This window comes from Panthera onca, chromosome C2 (assembly GCF_046562875.1).
Source record: "Panthera onca isolate mPanOnc1 chromosome C2, mPanOnc1 haplotype 2, whole genome shotgun sequence".
Classification (NCBI taxonomy): domain Eukaryota; kingdom Metazoa; phylum Chordata; class Mammalia; order Carnivora; family Felidae; genus Panthera; species Panthera onca.
Genome location: NC_138347.1, coordinates 79453684 through 79472190, shown reverse-complemented (window position 1 = coordinate 79472190; position 18507 = coordinate 79453684). Strand labels below are relative to the sequence as shown.

Here is an 18507-nt window from a genome sequence, read left to right as displayed (position 1 = left end):
TATTGACTGAGTCAGCCAGGTGCCCTGAGAATGCTCCATTTTTCAAGTATTTTACTCAGTGTGCTTTCTGGTGTAGTTTTCTTGGTGGCAAGTGTGTTTAATATAAAGAGAAGATGGCGTTGAGGGTGAAATTCCAAAGGGTCTTTAGTTGCTTTGTTTTGTAATAAATTGCCTCTCTGAGGAGAATGCTGTAAGGGTGACCCAACTCAGTCACCTTACGGAGGCTGCTGCTCCTGTCACGTTTGCTTTATCTTCTCACTGTCTTTACTCACCCTATGCGGAGAGTTTTGCCTTCTCAGACCTGGCCTCCTGCGTAGGCAGCTGAGTTGCCATCTTGTGCATAAGTGGAAAGCAAGAAGAATCGTCACCTGTTACGTAGGCATTGTCCAAGTCATATGGAAATTAGCTTGGTGACACTTCAGCTGTGGGTCGAAACCCATTTGTGGGTCACCGTTACTTCAGCGGTGGTTATTCCACCAGGAATAACCAACACTTTTGAAATAAATACATGTAATAGAAGTTTCAATGTGCATTCCATGTGGTAAGTATGGTTTCATGCAACCCTTGTTTCAGATATACATGTGCTTATACATGTCCAAGCAGGTAGTATTGCAGCTTGATAGAAAAGGTTGTTTCTTTGCTCTGGGTTGTGGTCAAAAAAGGTTCAGAGTCACTGTTTTAACTGCTTTGATCTGCAGAGTCACACAGGGAAGTGGATATTGTTATCTTCATTTCATAGGTGAGGTAACCTGACCCTGAGATGGTAGCATTGCTCTTTCTCAGGTAAAGGGTAGAGCTGTGGCTTATTTTTCAAGTTGTTAGGCTTGGCATTTTGTATTCTTTTCTTTTGAACATATTTCCATGCTCTATTCATTACTGTAAACGGAAACGAATAACTGCTTTTACTCGAAGCTTACTACTTGGTGACTGTAATTGTATTTTTTCACATGTGTGTGCGTGTGTGTTTTCCAGCCCAATCTCTTGTACACTCATAATTTAAATACTTAACTCGGGAAGTCCCTAAGTGGTTTTATTTATATTTACCTTAAAGTTTATTCCCTTAAACAACCAAAAATTATCCCCATCAGAAAGTTGGAGAAGCAACAGTTGCCAACCCAAGGAGCCGTAAAGCCATGTCCCTCCATGTACTGTGCATGGATCTGTGTCATCATCCCGCAAGCATATTAAAAATGCAGAACCTCAGGCCTCACCCCACGGCTGCTGAATCAGAGTCTGCGTTTTATCTAGATACCCTTGGCCATTTGAACGTTGACATTTGAACAACATGTAAGGCATCAGGCCATTCAACCAAACAAACATCAACTGAGTGATTAAATGGCTTCTTATATAGTTCTTCAGCCTATGTTTACGGAGAGTGGCCCACACTTTATGCCAGGATGTGGAGATAGAATGAGAAATTATAAGTGGGCTCTATTGGTTAGGAGCTTCCATTCTCAGTAGGAGAGAATGACCATGAACATCTAGGTGCAACCAAGTATTAGAGATGCTGGTGAGGCACAGACGGGCTACTGTGTGAATCCCTGTGTATGTGTGTAGGTTTACACGGATGTTGGAAGAAGAAAAAGAATGATGCTTTTTTAGTTTTTTTTGTTTTTTGCTTTTTTTTTAACTATAGTAAATGAGTTCAGACTTCACTGATGATCTGAGTTTAATTATTCCTTTGGGCTTTTTCACTACAATCACATATCACCCTTAATTTGTAAACTCCTTTGCTGGTCAGTTCTTGTTATTTTTTTTCCCCCTCTGATGGGGGCCTACCTTTATTTCATGAAGGGATAAGTGAGTTCTGCATTCAGGTGGGTAGATGCCTTTCATATATGCCCAAACGACGTTACTAGGGCAACTACTCAGCTCCTAGCAGGTAGCCATATATGCTTCTCAATGCTATTGCCTTTTTAGCCCTATACTGGGAAGGGTAGCTGGAGAAAGTATGGATCCCTGGGTACTTGGGAGATTTTCCTCACTGGCTTTTCAAGTTAATGATACGCATTACAGGCTATATGGTGAAAGTAAGTTGGCAGAAAATAATATTTGAGAATCGGGGCTATATACTTTTGCACGATTCACCCTTTAACTGACCCATGGTGCTACCCCTGACAAAAAGCAAAACTCTGTTGACTATTAGCTAAATTGTTTGGGATGATAGGGAGCAAATTAAGTGAGATACTTCCTAGCTTCTCTCTAATGCAGAGTGAGGATTCGTTTCTAGCTCCATATTTCACTAGCTGTGTAACTTCAAGTAAACTATTGTACCTGGCAAGTGAGAGATAAATGTGCATTGCATGTGAGTAGGCTTTGGATGGTGAGGAGAAGGGAAGGAGGAAAGCAGGTGTGTAGGCTTGTGGCTCTGACTACCCTCCTTCTTCTAAGACTAGATGTTTCTGTCTTAGATTTTATGGATCCCTGCATTGTCCAAGTTGCCTGATTGGGGGGGGGGTGTTCTTTTTTGGTTTGCCTGTTTGATTTATTCAGTGTCCCTGTAATTCATAGGGTGTGATAGTTCCATTTGGATTTCCCTGGCAAGCAGAGAGGACAGGCCACGCACTAATGTGAAGGTCTACAGCTAACCATTGCTAGTTGGGAGGTACTGCAGCTGACACCATGTTTTTCTTTAGGAGGGTCACCAGCTAAGCTTCAAAGTCAGACACTCTTTCTTTCTTTTTTATTTTATTTTATTTTATTTAGAGAGAGAGAGTGAAACTGAGATTTGGGGAGAGTGGCAGAGGGGGAGAGAGAATCATAAGCAGTCTGAGCACAGAGCCCAGTGAGGGGCTCAATCCCATGACCCTGGGATCATGACCTGAGCTGAAATCAAAAGTTGGACGCTCAACTTACTGAAGCACTCAGGCGCCCCATCCAGATGCTCTTTCATTGTTTGAAAACATCTGTAAGGATGGAAAGGTTCCCCTCCCACAGCACACACATACACAAGCACACACACACGCTCACACATGCACACACACACACACACACACACACACACACACTCTGTTCTTTTGTTCTTTCCATTTTGCCATCTTACTTAAACATGGAAATATGACTTCTCTCTTAAGTGGATTTGTTTTTCCTGCAACTTAGAAGCATTTTCCTTTGTTTAGTGGCCTATTAAAATGGTGACCCATAAATCAGAAATCTTGTAATAGTTCTTAGTCTGGTTTAAGGTAATTATTAAGAGCTTTTCATTCCTACCAACTCAACTAGTTATGGACTAGTCCACAGGACCTATTTTCTATCCTTTATCAATGTGTGTATCGGTTTTTTACACATCATTTTAAAATGTGAGCTCCACTCTAAAGAATGAAGGAAGAAACCTATGATGGTCAAGCTTGAAGAACTGCAAATTATGTGATAATTATTATAAGCTTATTACTAGAACTTTTAAAAATCTTAATCTAACTTCAGCCTAGAATAAATAGTCTAGATCTTGGTTGTTTTCAACTCATTTCTTTTAAAAATGCATTGTCTTCCTTTTCTGTTCCTTTTCACCCTCCCAGGATTGTCACCAACTTGTGCCTCACTATATATTTAATTTTTATGACAAAAATTTAGTTGGGAAGGATATACAATTGACTTTTGAATGGTAGAGAGCTAAGGGAATCGACCCCATGCTGTTGAAAATCTGCCTATGTCTTCTGACTCTCCCAAATGTTGACTGCTAATAACTATTGGTTTTTTTTTTTTAATTTTTTTATTTGTTGGGGCGCCTGGGTGGCTCAGTTGGTTAAACGTCCGACTTCGGCTCAGGTCATGATCTTGCAGTTTGTGAGTTCGAGCCCCGCATCGGGCTCTGTGCTGGAAGCTCGGAGCCAGGAGCCTGCTTCGGATTCTGTGTCTCCCTCTCTCTTTGCCCCTCCCCTACTCACACTCTGTCTGTCTGTCTGTCTCTCTCTCTGTCTCAAAAATAAAATAAAACATTAAAAATATTAAAAATTTAAAATATTTAATATTTATTAAAATATTAATATTTTAATGTTTTATTTTATTTTTGAGAGAGAGAGACACTGTGTGAGTGGGGGACGGGCAGAGAGAGGGAGATACAGAATCTGAAGCAGGCTCCAGGCTCCAAGCTATCAGCACAGAGCCCGTCGTGGGGCTTGAATTCACGAACCATGAGATCATGAACTGAGCTGAAGTCGGACGTTTAACCGACTGAGCCACCCAGGCACCCCTACTGATAACTGCTGTTGATCAGAAGCCTCACCACTGATATGAACAGTTGGTTGACACATATTTTGTATGTTATATGTGTCATATACTGTATTCTTATAATCAAGTAAGCTAGAGAAAAGAAAATGTTAAGAAAATTATAAGGAAGAAAAAATATATTTACAGGACTGTACTGTACAAAATTTGTAAGTTGGCCTATGTAGTTCAAACCCATGTTTTTCAAAGATCAACTATGGTTGGAAGAGACTACAGAGACAACCAGTTGTATTTTTTATTCCAAGACTAATTTCCTGAGAATGTGGACTATTTGTGTCGCTTTCACGGGCCTCTGTTTCTAACTTTATAATACGATCTCCAGATTCTATTTACTTCTTATCCTGTTTAATGCTCTGACATTTCTCTGTGACATAATAAAATGTGGTAAAGTATAAGAAGGTGCTCAGAAATTGTCTTTTAAATTATGCATGAAGACGACCTAGGTCCAGATAGAACATTTGGACCAGAAAATGAGGCTGTGCACTAGAATTTAGTAGGACTAGTCTCCATGAACCTAGACCTCCTTCGCTGATCACTCAAGATCTCATTGTGAGCCCTTTTCTTGTATGTTTTGACTTTCCAAGGCAGAAAACAACTCGGTGACGATTCATTTTTACTTAGTAGGTGTTAAATATTTTTCAGTGCAGTGTTTGGCCAAAGGAAGGTCAAATTAGTCTCTTGATTCTGACTGCACATTAGAATCATTTGGGTTTTAAAGGAATACTGGCACCTGATGCCTCCCCCCAACTCGCTTTCCCCCAGCCCCAAGATACTGATTGCAATTGGTGTGATGGAGTTTGGGCATCGGCATTTTGAGAAAACTTTCTTGGTGATTCTAGTATGTAGCCAGTGTTTAGAACTACTGGGTAGAGTTACTGAAGGTTTATGAGACTTATAATCCTAATAAGGATATGGACAAAGCACGTCCCTAGATGTGCACACCCAGAAAAGTAAGAGAAATAGAAATATTTCTATATGACATCAGTCATTTAACCTTTCTAATCCTATAGGGTCTAAAAATGCAGTGGTTCTCAAAGTGTCGTCCCAGACCAATAGCATCAGCATCACCTGGGAGTTTATTAGAAATGAAAATTCTCAGGGGGCACCTGCATGGCTCAGTTGATTGAGTATCTGACTCAACTTTGGCTCAGGTCATGATCTCGTTTGTGAGTTCAAGGCCCGCATCCAGCTCTGTGCTGACAGTGCAAAGCCTGCTTGGGATTTTCTCTCTCCCTCTCTCTCTACCCTTTCCCTGCTTGCGTTCTCTCTCTCTCTCTCTCTCTGTCTCTGTCTCTCTCTCTCTCACACACACACACACAAATAAACAAAAATTAAAAAAAAATAAATGCAAATTCTCGGGCCCCACCCTAGACCAACTAAATCAAGAACTCTGAGGGTGGAACACAGCCATCCATGTTTTACCAGACCTTTCCGAGATCCTGATGACCTCTATAAATTTCGAGAACCATCAGGACGAAGGGTTGTAGGACTAATAGGTAGCCTATGAAAATCTTAGCACAGTGGTTTGGTGCATGGTGGGAGTCTAAAAAGCAGAGTACTCTAAATATATAGTGTATTTCACTGCTTTGTAGTCTGAATATGGCCGGAAGCTAGATTAGACAGCTACTCTTCCAACTTGAAGTCTGTTATTTCTAAGGCAAATAGGGGCCAGAGGAACCATCAGAACAATGAATCAAGGTGTATCAGAACAATGAAATCCAAGCCACCATCCTTCTTCTGTGCAGTTTAGATTTTTTTTTTTTGAAGGCTTAAATCATGGTATTTTGGTTCTACCCAAAAGCAATTCATTGAGTGACAGAAACTCCTGCCCTGCTGCTAAGTGTTGAGCAACTGAAATGCAAGGAAAAGTACTTATTCATGAATATTACTTATTATTGTTATCTAAAATATTATTTTTAAAAGAAAAAAGGCAAACAGATTTTTTTAAATGGAAGTTTCCTATTCCTAATAGAATTTCTTGCAAAGTATTTTTAAAAATTTCCATATCATGAAGCCACAGAGCTTTTAGATTTATGTCTGCACCTCAGACCTTAGAGATTAGGTGCTCTCTTCCAAAAACACGACATTGGTATGCTCTTCTCGTTGGGCAATGATGTTGAACTTTCTTGATATGCTCACCCCTCATCACTTCCTGCCTGGATTGTATATAGATTTTGATATCAGAGGTTTCTTATTCCCCTTCCTCCTAATCTGCCCTGCATGTGCTTTTAGATTAGTCTTTAGTAAATCATACTGCAACCAAATGTTTTCTTGTCAGAAATGCTTGATGGCTCCCCACCGCAAGCATGATAAAATTTGAACTACTTACTAGATGTTCAGCACACTTAAAGAAAAAATTCTTTTTGTCACTGCACTTAGTTTTATTGTTCACTAGTATTCTTTTACATCCCTATATTTATGCTGTATTATGACTTGCTCCTTATTCTCTAGGCCCTAGATGTTTTAAGCTATGCCTTTGTTCCCCTGTCTTTCTGCCAAGAGTGGACTCGTTGGTCACTGTGAACTGCTGTTCAGGGGCAGTTTAAATGTTCTGGTAAAAGCCTTCCTTGTTGCTCTACCTGGGCATAAGTTTTCCTTTTTCTTAGCTTCCAGAAGAGTTCGTTTCTCCATCTTAATAAATTGTATCTTCTTTTTCCTTTATCTGTGGGTACATTTTTTCCGCCTCTGCTTGATGAAAACTTTACTGAGGGTAAGTACCAAGTCTTACCCACCTCAGCAATTCACCACCCCGAACACCTTCCCTGTTCAAGCTAAACATATCCAACTCCTCCTCCTGTAGGCTAGCTTTTATTTCACTTCTAAGTATCAACTCCTGTCCTCATTCTTCTCAAAATTAAGGCTACCAATTTAACTGAAGGGAACTGTAATAGGGAATAATTGCCATTGAGACAAAACAATGATGCATCAAGGCCAATTAAAAAGCAGTAAAATGCCAGCAAATATACGTTTTTTAAGAGTCCTACAAAATTGCGTCTATATTAATTTCATGTGTGCATTTCCTTTCTGTAGGTGATTTTCTTCCACCCCCACCTCCACCTCTAGATGATCCTGGTGCTCTTCCGTCTGGCTCTGGAAACTTCCCTCCTCCACCACCCCTTGATGAAGGTGCTTTCAGGGCACAGGTAAGATCTGTGGTGGAAGTCATGTTAATAAGCCATGCTAGGAAGCTCATGAATTCAGTGATTGTTTCTGTGGTGGATAAACATTTATCCAGAGCCTAAAGAGAGCTTTACAACTCACAAAGAGCTAAGGTACTTTAATGCAACACGCCCCACTGAAGCTTTGCAGAGTTCTGCTGGCTTGCATTCTGAAGCCCTAGAAATCCTTTCACCTCCTAATTTTGTTCTGAAACTGAAAGCCATTTTTTAGGAATGCCATTTGAGAATTCCACGTTTCCTTGTTATCCCAGGGACCAACTGTGCTTTTTTATTGCCTCTTTTCTCTATCCACAAACATTGCATTCTGCGTGGGTAAGAGTGATATTTTAAGGCTCTGGTTGGTCACTGTGGGTCCTAATTGGCCAGCAACATCTTTCTAGCAAAAGCGCCAGCAAACCTTCTTGGGATATTCTTTTCTGAGTGGGGTCAAGTGGGGTTAGGGATGCACATTATAGGATGTATTGATCTTATACAAGTGCTGTGCTCCAGGGAGTGATGATTGCATGCAACCCACGGCTGGGATCAGAAGCAACAGTGGAAGGACTTCTCAGCCTGTAACCTTGTAGAGGCACGGGTGACCAGATGCCACAATGTAGGCAGCTAACTGCTGTTCCTATCAGGAGAGAAAACTAAATAGCAATGTTATAGAATCATGTTGTCTTTTAGGGGTGATGATGCTATTATAGATATATAGAAGGAAAAATATATATCCAAAATATTTGGGGAGGAAATTAATGGTGTCTGGTAGTTGCTTCAAAATAATAAGAATAGGGAGCTAATGAGCAAGAAAATAGGTGAAAGAAAGATTAGTGATGAGTTGGTAATTGTTGAGTGTTTGGAGGGAGGTTGATTCTATCTATATTTGGTCTACCTTTACATATGTTTACAATTTCCCACAGTAAGTTTTTTTTTTTTAATTTTAATGTTTGTTTATTTTTGGAGAGAGAGAGTGAGAGAGACAGAGAGCGAGTGGGGGAAGGGCAGAGAGAGAGGGAGACACTGAATCTGAAGCAGGCTCTAGGCTCTGAGCTGTTAGCACAGAGCCTGACGTGTGTCGAACCCACGAACTCTGAGATCATGACCTGAGCCAAAGTCAGATGCTCAACTGATTGAGCCACCCAGGCTCCCCTCATAGTAAGTTTTAAAGAAGAAAAGCCATGGGAAATCACTGCTTAAATGGTTCAGTCCATTGTCTGGCTTTCTTTCTCCTAAATTTCAGGTTGGGAGAGACAAAGGAAGAAGTGATTCATTCATTCAACAAATATTCCGTGTGCCGGTGTGCGTACCTTTTATAGCATGAGAATTCTGTAGTGAAAAAGACAGACAGGATTCTACCCGCATGAAACTGCCATGTTAGTAAAACTGGTGGATATAAACAAAATAGGTACATTGATTACGAAGAACATTAGAATGAAATCAGGGCTGTGGGTTGGAGGAAAGGGTGATCCAGCGGCCTTGCTGAGAAGGGGACACCTGAGCAACGATTTGGAGTAGGGAGAAGGGAGTAAACCATGTGAGTTTCTTGGGAGTATATTTTCATATGTTAGAACTTAAGTAATAGAAGAAGCTTTTTGTACTATTGAGAAGTTAAAATTAGTGAGTTCCAGTTATAACCAGTGGCCTCCAAGTCCATTTGGAACCTAGATTTTTCAAAATCCATTAAAAATTTTATGTATTAGATATATATATTGTGGGTTTCCTACAAAAATCTTGACTTTCCTATAAAATCTTGCTGATAAAATGTTGTAAGCTAATAAAATCAAAGCTCAAATGCCACTAATGGATAGGAATCCTACAAAGTTTATATTTATTTTATGCAACAGATAGGTCCCTTGGCAAATAGAAATAATATGATCAATTTTCCGTATTTTTAGTCATCTTTTATTAACAACGAAAAAAAAAAAAAAACTCTTAAATTTGTCTTGTATATACCTTTGCTCTTATTTGGTCCAGGGCTATTCTTTGCATATTGTTGAATCTATGTAAAAATTTCATTTAGTCTGTTTGCTCTCTTGGAACGTTATAGAAGCTATTTTGTTGCATTTTAAATCTTCAGTTCTTAAAAGCTTGTTTGACCTTGTGACAGAAGACTTGTGTTTGTTCATTGAACAGCTTATTCTAGTTACGTGATTCTCAACAGGTCACGCTGAGTCCGATTTTTCTCATAATTAAAAGTAAGGTAACTGTCTACTACCTCTAGTAACCAAATGAAATACAGATGGATTTGAAATTGGCAAGCTATAATGGCTATCCAGATATTTTGATATAACTATCACTATATAAAAATAACAACAGTGGTAATTATAAGGCTTTGCCAAAAGGTTTAATGAAGAAGAATTCAAACATGGGCTTTCATAAAAATTACAAAAACTCTTCTCCTCTATGGACCTTTCCTGATAAATGTACCAAAACCATGACTTTGTTTTTTATAAGGAAGGAAATAAACAAAACGCCGGTTGCCATGTTGGCTTATGTTCTTTGCAAAACAGAAGGAAGGACAAAAAATAAAATTGAGTTTGCCAAATGGGAAAGGACACATCTGGTAGGAGAGGCGTGTTATTCTTGAAGATATGGAAGATTGTTGGCAAGTTCAAAAGCACAGGGGTATGCCCTTCCCTTGTGTGAGAATGATAGCGACTTGGCCCTACTCTGGCCATAGTTGCACCACCTTGGAATATGAACTGTATAATAGAGCCCAAAGTAAGGTAATCGCTGGAGAAAATTTTGCACTTTTTCCTCTCGGCCCTGGTGAAACTTCAGGTTGCCAAGTCCAAATTATAGCTAGTGAATGTGTTTTTATGTAGAAGTCTGTTTATGCTTCTAGCCAGATTTTCAGGTCAGAGTCCAAATAATGTCTACTAAGTACGACTATAGAATTTTAAAATTGTCAGAGCTGAAAAGGACCTTAGAGATCATTTAGTCCAACCCTGGCGCCAGCCATTAGTTACAGCCTCTTCAGGGACTCGCTAAATGGATTAGTTCCCTGTGTCTGCAGATGGAGAAACTGAGTCTCACGAAGGTATGGATCCTATCATCCATACCTCATTTTGAGAAATCTTGACTTCTGGATTTGTCCTTCCTGTTGTACCAGATGGCCTTGCACATGGCTTTGCTTTAGTCTTCCATCAGCCTGTAAGTCTCTGAGGTTCAGATGACGGGATTATATGGTTTTCTTTTGAAGGACTAGGTGTTGCTGGAGTTTTGCTTAGTGTCCTGTAGTTTTGAGACCTGCTACACACTTTTTACGTATTTTTTTGCAAAAGGCAAATACTTCAATTCAAAACTTCTTGTTCTGAGAATCCTTTTTTTTTTTAAGAGAAAAAAATGAATCTTGGAAAACAAATGAGGGCTTTATCTTTTCTTTTCTGTCAAGATCAGTTTGACCTCAAGACCTGTGAGATTTGGAGTGACCATTTCACTCATTCATTTGTTCTTCATTCACTCAACACAAATTGAGTAACTTCTGTAAGTAAAGCATATATACTAGAGATTGTAGCCTTAGAACTTGGCATCATGGGTCTAGTGTCCTGACTCTCGACCTTAGGACCCTGTAGTGTTGTTCTAATCTGATGCTGCAGTTGTTAATTTCTTCCTATTTCAGCCAGCTAATGGGCAGCCCTATAGCATTGCTTAGAATAGTTTCACAGGTGGAGAATGTCTCATAGAATTTCAGGTTTACAAGGGAATTAGAGATCATACTTCCAGTATCTCTCTTTTGTTTGGATCTCCTAATTTTTTTTTTTTTTTCTAGTTTAACAAGGTATTTATGGGTGACTATTGCAGGTGAGATGATGTTGACGGATAAGGAGATGGTTCACAGATAGCACCTCTGAATCAAATCACAATAATACCTCTGAATCACAAACACAGCTTTTAAGCTATAGTGTTCCATAATAAATTATTTCTTAGTCATCATGCTCTGATCAGAAGCACAAGCTAAGTCCTGTGTTGTGGTAGAGGGTGGGAAAAGTAAATTAACTAACTGGAGATCTATGAGAAGGCTTCTTGGAGACAGTGTCAACTGAACTGAACTTTGATGGCTGATGTAGGACCTTAATTTTCAGGTGGGGTGAATAGATCTTTTAGCAATAAACTAACAAATATAAGAGTATTGAAGGAGAGCACGAAGTAGTGTGGTAGGCCTGCATTGCCAGCTGTGGAATCTGCCCTTTATTCTGAAATCATTGTCAGTTTACTGCAGGTGTTTGTTAATATTTTAAAGATAAGGGTGACATCTCCAGATCTGTTGTTGGATGCCATGTGGTATTTTTTACACACCATCAGGCATAACCTGTTGCACTTGTGGGAAACCCCATGCAGACAGCTCTGGCACACTTCCTAGAAGTCCTCAGGGACTTATCCTGATGGCTTCTAAGTTCAGGTGCCCGATATTTAACATCCACTTTTTGTGAGATCTCTGCTTGACTTTTCTTCATGACCTCCAGTTGATATCTCCTCATTGCCTCTCTCTTTGTGACCCAGTCCCGTGGTTTGCTTTAACTTGCCCACTCTCCAGAGATCTATATACTCCTTGTTTTCATCTCCCTTTTTCTGCTCATCCCAGTGGGATGGCCACAGCCACATTTCCTGCTGTCACCACAGTCCCTCCACCTTAGACAATAGACCATGATGCCTGTCGTCGGTTACTCCTTAATGTTAAAAACTCCTTTCTCTTATGGAACGGAAATTTGTGTCTGTATGATTTCTTTCCTTTTTTTTTAAGTTTTATTTTAATGTTTGTTTATTTTTAGGGAGGGAGAGAGAGAGAGACAAAGTGAGAGTGGGGGAGGGACAGAGAGAGAGGGAGACAGAGAACCCGAAGCAGGCTCCAGGCTTCGAGCTGTCAGTACAGAGCCCAGGGCGGGGTTCAAACTCATGAACAGGGAGATCATGACCTGAGCTGAAGTCGGACGCTTAACAAACTGAGCCACCCAGGCGCCCCCATGATTTCTTTCCAGTGATTTTCGTCCTACCATCTTAGAACACAGTGCCCATGAAAAGGAACAGTCAGGCCAGGGGAGGGATAGGTGATGTCTGCCCCAAGAAGTTGATCATGAGAGCTGCTGAAAGAAGTGACTTTTCCGGAGGCCTGTGTGAAAACAGTGTAATGTGAACTATGCACCGAACTTGGGGAAATGCCCAGAGTTAATTGAAAAGAGAAGGGAGAAAGGAAACCTCTGAAATTATTTATGGTCTTGTCTTAGTCAGTCTTCAAAGTTTGCAAGCCAACTCATTTCTGTTCTTCTGAAAACATTTTCAAAGCTCCTTTATGTACATGGCAAACGATAGATTATAGTCAGTTATCCACGTATGTCAATAATAATTTTAGAATCTACCATAGTTTTAGCAGAGCCAGCCCTGGAAGCTGTGTCTTGCGACTCATAGTCTAGTACAGTCGTGCTCACAGGTATGGAATGATGGATTTTTACCTGTAGACATGAAGGGCTCAGGCCCACAACCATGGCCACGTTCTTTTATGCACTCGCAGAAACAGGCAGCAAGACTTGCTTTATATGGCTTTGACGTACTCCATTGTAGAGGCCATTCCTTCCATGGCCTGATAGTGGGCTGAGGAAGGAGGAGGCTGGGTAAAAAAGGAGATCCAAGCTATAAAGGCTAAAATGAGTGGAGGCAATGTGCAGTCTTGCCTTAAGAAAACCGAAATGATCAGTGGCTCTAATCCACTCTGAAGTGCTTGTCCTTTCTGCACGGTGAGAACGCGAGAGTATCTTGATCTACGAAAACATACCAAAGGAGTGATTGAGATGCCTATTTCTTCGTGGCCCTTTACCTTATTCCCTGGGCCTTGGGTTAGCAAGCCCTGGTTGGTTTGTAGGGTTGCTTGTGACCCTGGGGACAGCAGTGGCGATAGCAGCAGCAGGTTGCTTCATGGTTATCTCCTCCTTTTATGGTTGCAGTGGTAGGTCAGTGCATGTTTAGTAGGGCTGGTGGGCTCCTAGGCATGTGGATGGCTTTGGTCAATATGACTTTCTAGAAGTGAATTTCAAAGGTTTCCTGTTTGCTTTTCTCTCTGAATCATCATGTGATTGGAAATTCAGACGAGAAAAGAGCAAGATTTTCGGTGTCTAGACTTCTAAGAGCTTCTTGGAAAGTAGCAGGCCTAGAGCCCCTAGGGGGTAGCGCAATATTTCATGTAGCAGTTCGAAACTTTTTGCATGGAATGCCATGGTGTTCTCCTCCATATTTTTAAAGGACCTATTGAAAGAGGTAAACCTTTTTCTGGGGATCAGGGGTAGAGTATGTGTCCACACACTCACTCCTTCACACTTGTCAATCCCGTTACCCCTGCCACTGCTACCTTGATGCGACCTAGGGCACACGTATGCTTCCTGCAGGGAAGAACCGGCCAATTGCTGGGTAAGAAAAGTCTGGTGGAGAAACTGGTTGTGGTCAGTAAGGCCATAGGTCAGGATAACCAATGAGGCTAGGTTTCCTTTAGCTCTTGAGTTTCTTCGTAGGCAGCAATTTACAATATTTGCCTATTTCAGAAAATTTTCTTTGCCTAGAGGTATGTAAAATTGGAGTTGGTTCTTTCTGAGTCAGTGGAAGTTTTTTTTTTTTTTTTTTTTTTTTTCTCATTTTGTCGCTGTCACCAAGAATCTCAGTGATTTCTTCAAAGCTGCAGTATGCTTACTTATTTTTTTAATATGTTTTGTCTCATAATGAAAACAAATCAAACAGTGCAGCTCAACTGTTTTCAGTAATGTTTCTCTATCACGGAAAAATCATGATCTGAACATATACCCCGTGCCCAGTGTCTACACCAGGTGAGGTTTGAGCATTTTTCTTCCTGATGCATCTAAAAGCTTATTAAGGCAATTTGGAGACTATGCTGTAATATTTTAAACTGTATAACTTAAACTCTTTTGAAAGGACCCCTTCTCACGTTAAATTGTATCACCGCATTACTAATACGCTGTAACTTTTTTTAGTGTTTATTTATTTTCGAGAGAGTGAGCAGGGGAAGGGCAGAGAGAGAGGGGGGACAGAGGATCCCAAGCAGGCTCCATGCCATCAGCACAGAGCACGATGCAGGGCTCGAATTCATGAACTGTGAGATCATGACCTGAGCCATTGGACACTTAACCGACTGAGCCACCCAGGCACCTCATAAACTATAACTTTTACTTGTTTATTGCAGTGTGTCTTACTTGCTATTTCTTTTTCTTGAATTTATCATTCTGATTCCTTCTGTTCTTTTTTTATCTCTGCCACAGTAAGGTTTTTTTTTTTTTTTTTTTTTTTTTTGGAAAGGCTACATGGATGATCCAGCTCCTGAGTTTTTATATATCTGAAAATGACTTATTTTTGCCTTTATATTTACGTAATGCTTTGGCGGCAGGTAGAATTCTAGGATCAAATTTCCTTTTTCAGTATTCAATGAAGATGTCTATATTCTTATTTTAGTATCATTTAGTGTTACGGATGAGAAATCTGATTGCGGTGTGATTCTTTTTCCAGTTTATTATCTTTTCTTTGTTGGATCTGCAAGCCTTATTTGGGGGAGTCTGTGGTTTCACGGCACTGCACCTGGATACAGGTCCCTACCCTTACCCCGTGTTTCCACTCAGCAGTCAGTGTATCTTTCTGATCTTTTTTATTTAGCTAAGGTGGGGGACTTTCTTGTGTTATTAAGACAAAGCAGTTTAACTTTTCGTTTGCCTTTTTTGTCCTTACAGGACCTCTATTTTATGATGCTGGATTTCTTCTCCATTCTTTGTATTAGGATTCTTTTTCAGTAGTTTTGCCAATGGGAGAACCCCTATTGCTTTCCTTTACTTTTTAACTTTTTTGTGGTGGTAGTCTGCTCTTATAAATTTTTTTTTAACGTTTATTTATTTTTGAGACAGAGAGAGACAGAGCATGAATGGGGGAGGGTCAGAGAGAGAGGGAGACACAGAATCGGAAACAGGCTCCAGGCTCTGAGCTGTCAGCACAGAGCCCGACGAGGGGCTCGAACTCACAGACCGCGAGATCATGACCTGGGCCGAAGTCGTATGCCTAACCGACTGAGCCACCCAGGCACCCTGGTAGTCTGCTCTTCTAAATGCTACATCCACCTGCATTTAGGGGAGGGAATGTGGTAGGGGACTGTGGCTCTGGATTTGCCGTGCTTGTTGACGTAGATAACTTATATCTTGTTTCCAGGTCAGGAATATATAGACCTTTAATAAGCATGGTGACCACAGAGTGGGTCTCTGCACCTGGTCTCCATTTTATGTGTGTAATTAGGGGAGGCGGGCGAACGAAAGGGTTCCTGTTAGATGCACAGCCCAAGAGCAGACCAGTGAGCTTTACTGCCATCCTTGAGGCGACTTCTTAGCTGTGGGGATCCACAGGCAGGTAGCAAAGCCCCGATTGCAATGTCCTGTATATGCCAAGTAAGAGCAGAAACAGGTTGCGGGATGGTCTCTGGTTGCGTTCTCTAGGCGTTCTCTAGGCTCTTTCCCCCATCCATGCTTCTCAATGAGTATTTCACCAGGAGTGTCAGGGAATGTGGCAAAGAACTTTTTATTAGAAAGGATGAACTCATTAAGTGATTTTACTGCTGTTATGACATTCTATACTCCAAACATCATTTCCCAAGAGGCTCCCCCACCCCCTCACCCTTCTTGTTGTGACAGCTCAAAGTCAGCTATGAAAGTCAGGTAATGCTACCTTTTGTTTTTTATCTCAAGCTCACTCTCCTGCCCTCGAGGGCTTCACCACAGAAAAGCCCTCTTTGGTTGCATCATCGAAGCCAAGTCAAGCTTCAGGGATAACATAGTATGATGGCTAACACTGTGAGCACTGGATCCAGATACCCAGCCCCTCACCCACTAGCTGTATGCCTATGGCCATGTTATTTAACCTTCCCATGCCTCAGTTTGCTCTTCTGTAAGCTGGAATCTACCTCTTTGGGTTGTTGTGAGATGCGTATAGAGAATATTGTATGTGCCTGACATATCCCAGCACTTAGTGTCTACTGTTGATGTCATCACTATTGGGCAATTCAGCGCTAGCTGGCCTCTGTGCCGAGTTCCGGAACAGTTGTCGCTGTCTTTGGTTTGCCCCGTGCCTCCCCAGGAATCACCAGAAATCCTATTCCTTGCTCCTAAATGCGTGAGGAGTTTGAGTCTTTCGCTAAAGAGATACTTTCACAAACTGCCTCTGTAAAACAAACGATTCGATGAACTAATCTTTTCTTATAGTTCTAAAATTCACTGCTTTGGTAATAAAATATCACCTCTTTATAACTTCACAGTAATTTACAAATTGCAAAATACTTTATATGATCTTACCTGATCTTCACATATAAAAAAAAAGGACCGATATATTTTAACCAATTAAAATATATTTTAATGTCCCAACAAGTTGAGACAATTTTTTTAGATCTCACAAGTATCCTGGAAGCAGTGATTTAGTTTTAAATGAACAAAAACAAAAACAAAATGTATTTTGGGGACTTTTAAGCCTCTTGGCTTAGTATCAATTCCCTTACAAATGAGAGAAGGCAGATCATTTTGAATTCTCTAAAAGCAGCCAAAGTCATCAACAATATGTGTTCATGGCTGGTGGCCAGGGGCCACGGAGATTGCTTTCCATGTCGTTCTTTAGTGGAAATAAGCACACTTCCATCCTGGCCTTCGGCATCTTCTCTGACAATCCCCTCACAGATTGTATGTACCATGTACTTCTTATCCATGGATTTGGTAGGAGGCTCTGTTGGGCTCACAAATCCTTTAGTTCCATCGTATTTACATAATCCACTCAACACAGGCACAGAACAACTTGATCTGAAAGAAAGGGTAAAAGAGGGAATGGAAGATGCCAAGACCAAAAACCTAGGGCATCAACTCAGATTTTATTTGTGAAACTCCCAATGTTTTGGGGAGGTTTTCTGTGCATAACTGATTTTGCTTGATCCATTCAAAAGTCAGGTATTTATGCCCCCCCCCCCCCCCCAGATAACTTACAGTATAATATTGCATGCAATACATATGCTAGTCCTTGAGGGGTTACACTATTCTTATCATCATTTTATCATTAGCTTTTGTGAGTGTGACCTGTCCAAGGCCTGCAAATTCCATAAATTCCAAACTTGAGTTGGAGTGTTTTTTGTTTTGTTTTTAAATAACAGATTTTCATACACTTGATCTCACTTGAGCCTTTAAATAACTTCTGAAAAGGGAAAGGTAGGGATAATCCCCATCTTGTGTAAGTGAAGATGCTGAGGCTCAGGGAGGCAAAGTAATAGTCCCAGTTTCCATGGTATTAAGTGTCCCAGGCAGGGATCAGACCCTGAGTCCTGTCAGTCCATTCCTGTCTCTCTCTATCCATCCCTGCTTTGTTGTTACTTTTCCTTTATATTCTTTTTCAATGAAGGGCACAAAACACCAATTGTCATTTTCTCTCCAAGTACTCACTATTTGGAAGCTCTTCCTCTTGTGAGTTCTGTTGTAGATTTCTCTGTGGCACTATTGTCTTCAGACTCTTTTTTTTTTTTTTTTTTTTCCTCTCCAACTGCATGTATCTTTATGGATTGAAAGAGTGTACTTTGGCATTAAAAGGTGGGAAATGTGTTTATAAGCCGGTAAAATGGAATTCTTTCCTTAGTTTTTTGTTTGTTTTTATATTTATTTCACCAATAAACTTCAGTAAAGATAACAATTTTCATTATGAGGGAAAACAAGTAACATTGGTGATAATTGGTAGATACACTGTTTTTAGGGAAGTTTTTTAAAAGGTGGAATGGGGAGTAATACAAGACAGGAGGATTCATATGATAAAAAAAGATGATTTTGCTGTTATTTTTAGAAGTAAAGGATTTGGCTAATGAGACACTCCCCCTCAAAGAGGGAGAGAGAGAGGGAAGGTACTCAGATTCATTCCTTTCCCCATAAGTTGTATTATTCCTTTCAGTGCTTAAAACAGCCTACGTCTGTCCTACAACCACTTTTGTTTTGAACTGTACAGGATGTGATTTGGGGAAGACCATCCCTAAGAGCCAAATCTCCGTTTCTTCAGCCATAAACTAGTATCATGCTTTCTATTTTCTGTTGTTGTTGTTGTTGTTGTTGTTGTTGTTGTTGTTGTTGTTTTC

At 40.5% G+C, this 18507-nt stretch overlaps 1 protein-coding gene across 9 annotated transcripts in view; it reads left to right on the top strand.

Annotated features, from left to right (window-relative positions):
* LPP (LIM domain containing preferred translocation partner in lipoma) overlaps positions 1 to 18507 on the top strand; it is a 676388-nt gene that overhangs the window by 292156 nt on the left and 365725 nt on the right. For all 9 annotated transcript variants that reach the window (XM_060640772.3, XM_060640763.3, XM_060640764.3 and 6 more), the window contains one exon: positions 7255 to 7367. In XM_060640772.3, the coding sequence (XP_060496755.1) occupies positions 7255 to 7367 (113 nt within the window). The remainder of the gene's footprint in view (positions 1 to 7254; positions 7368 to 18507) is intronic.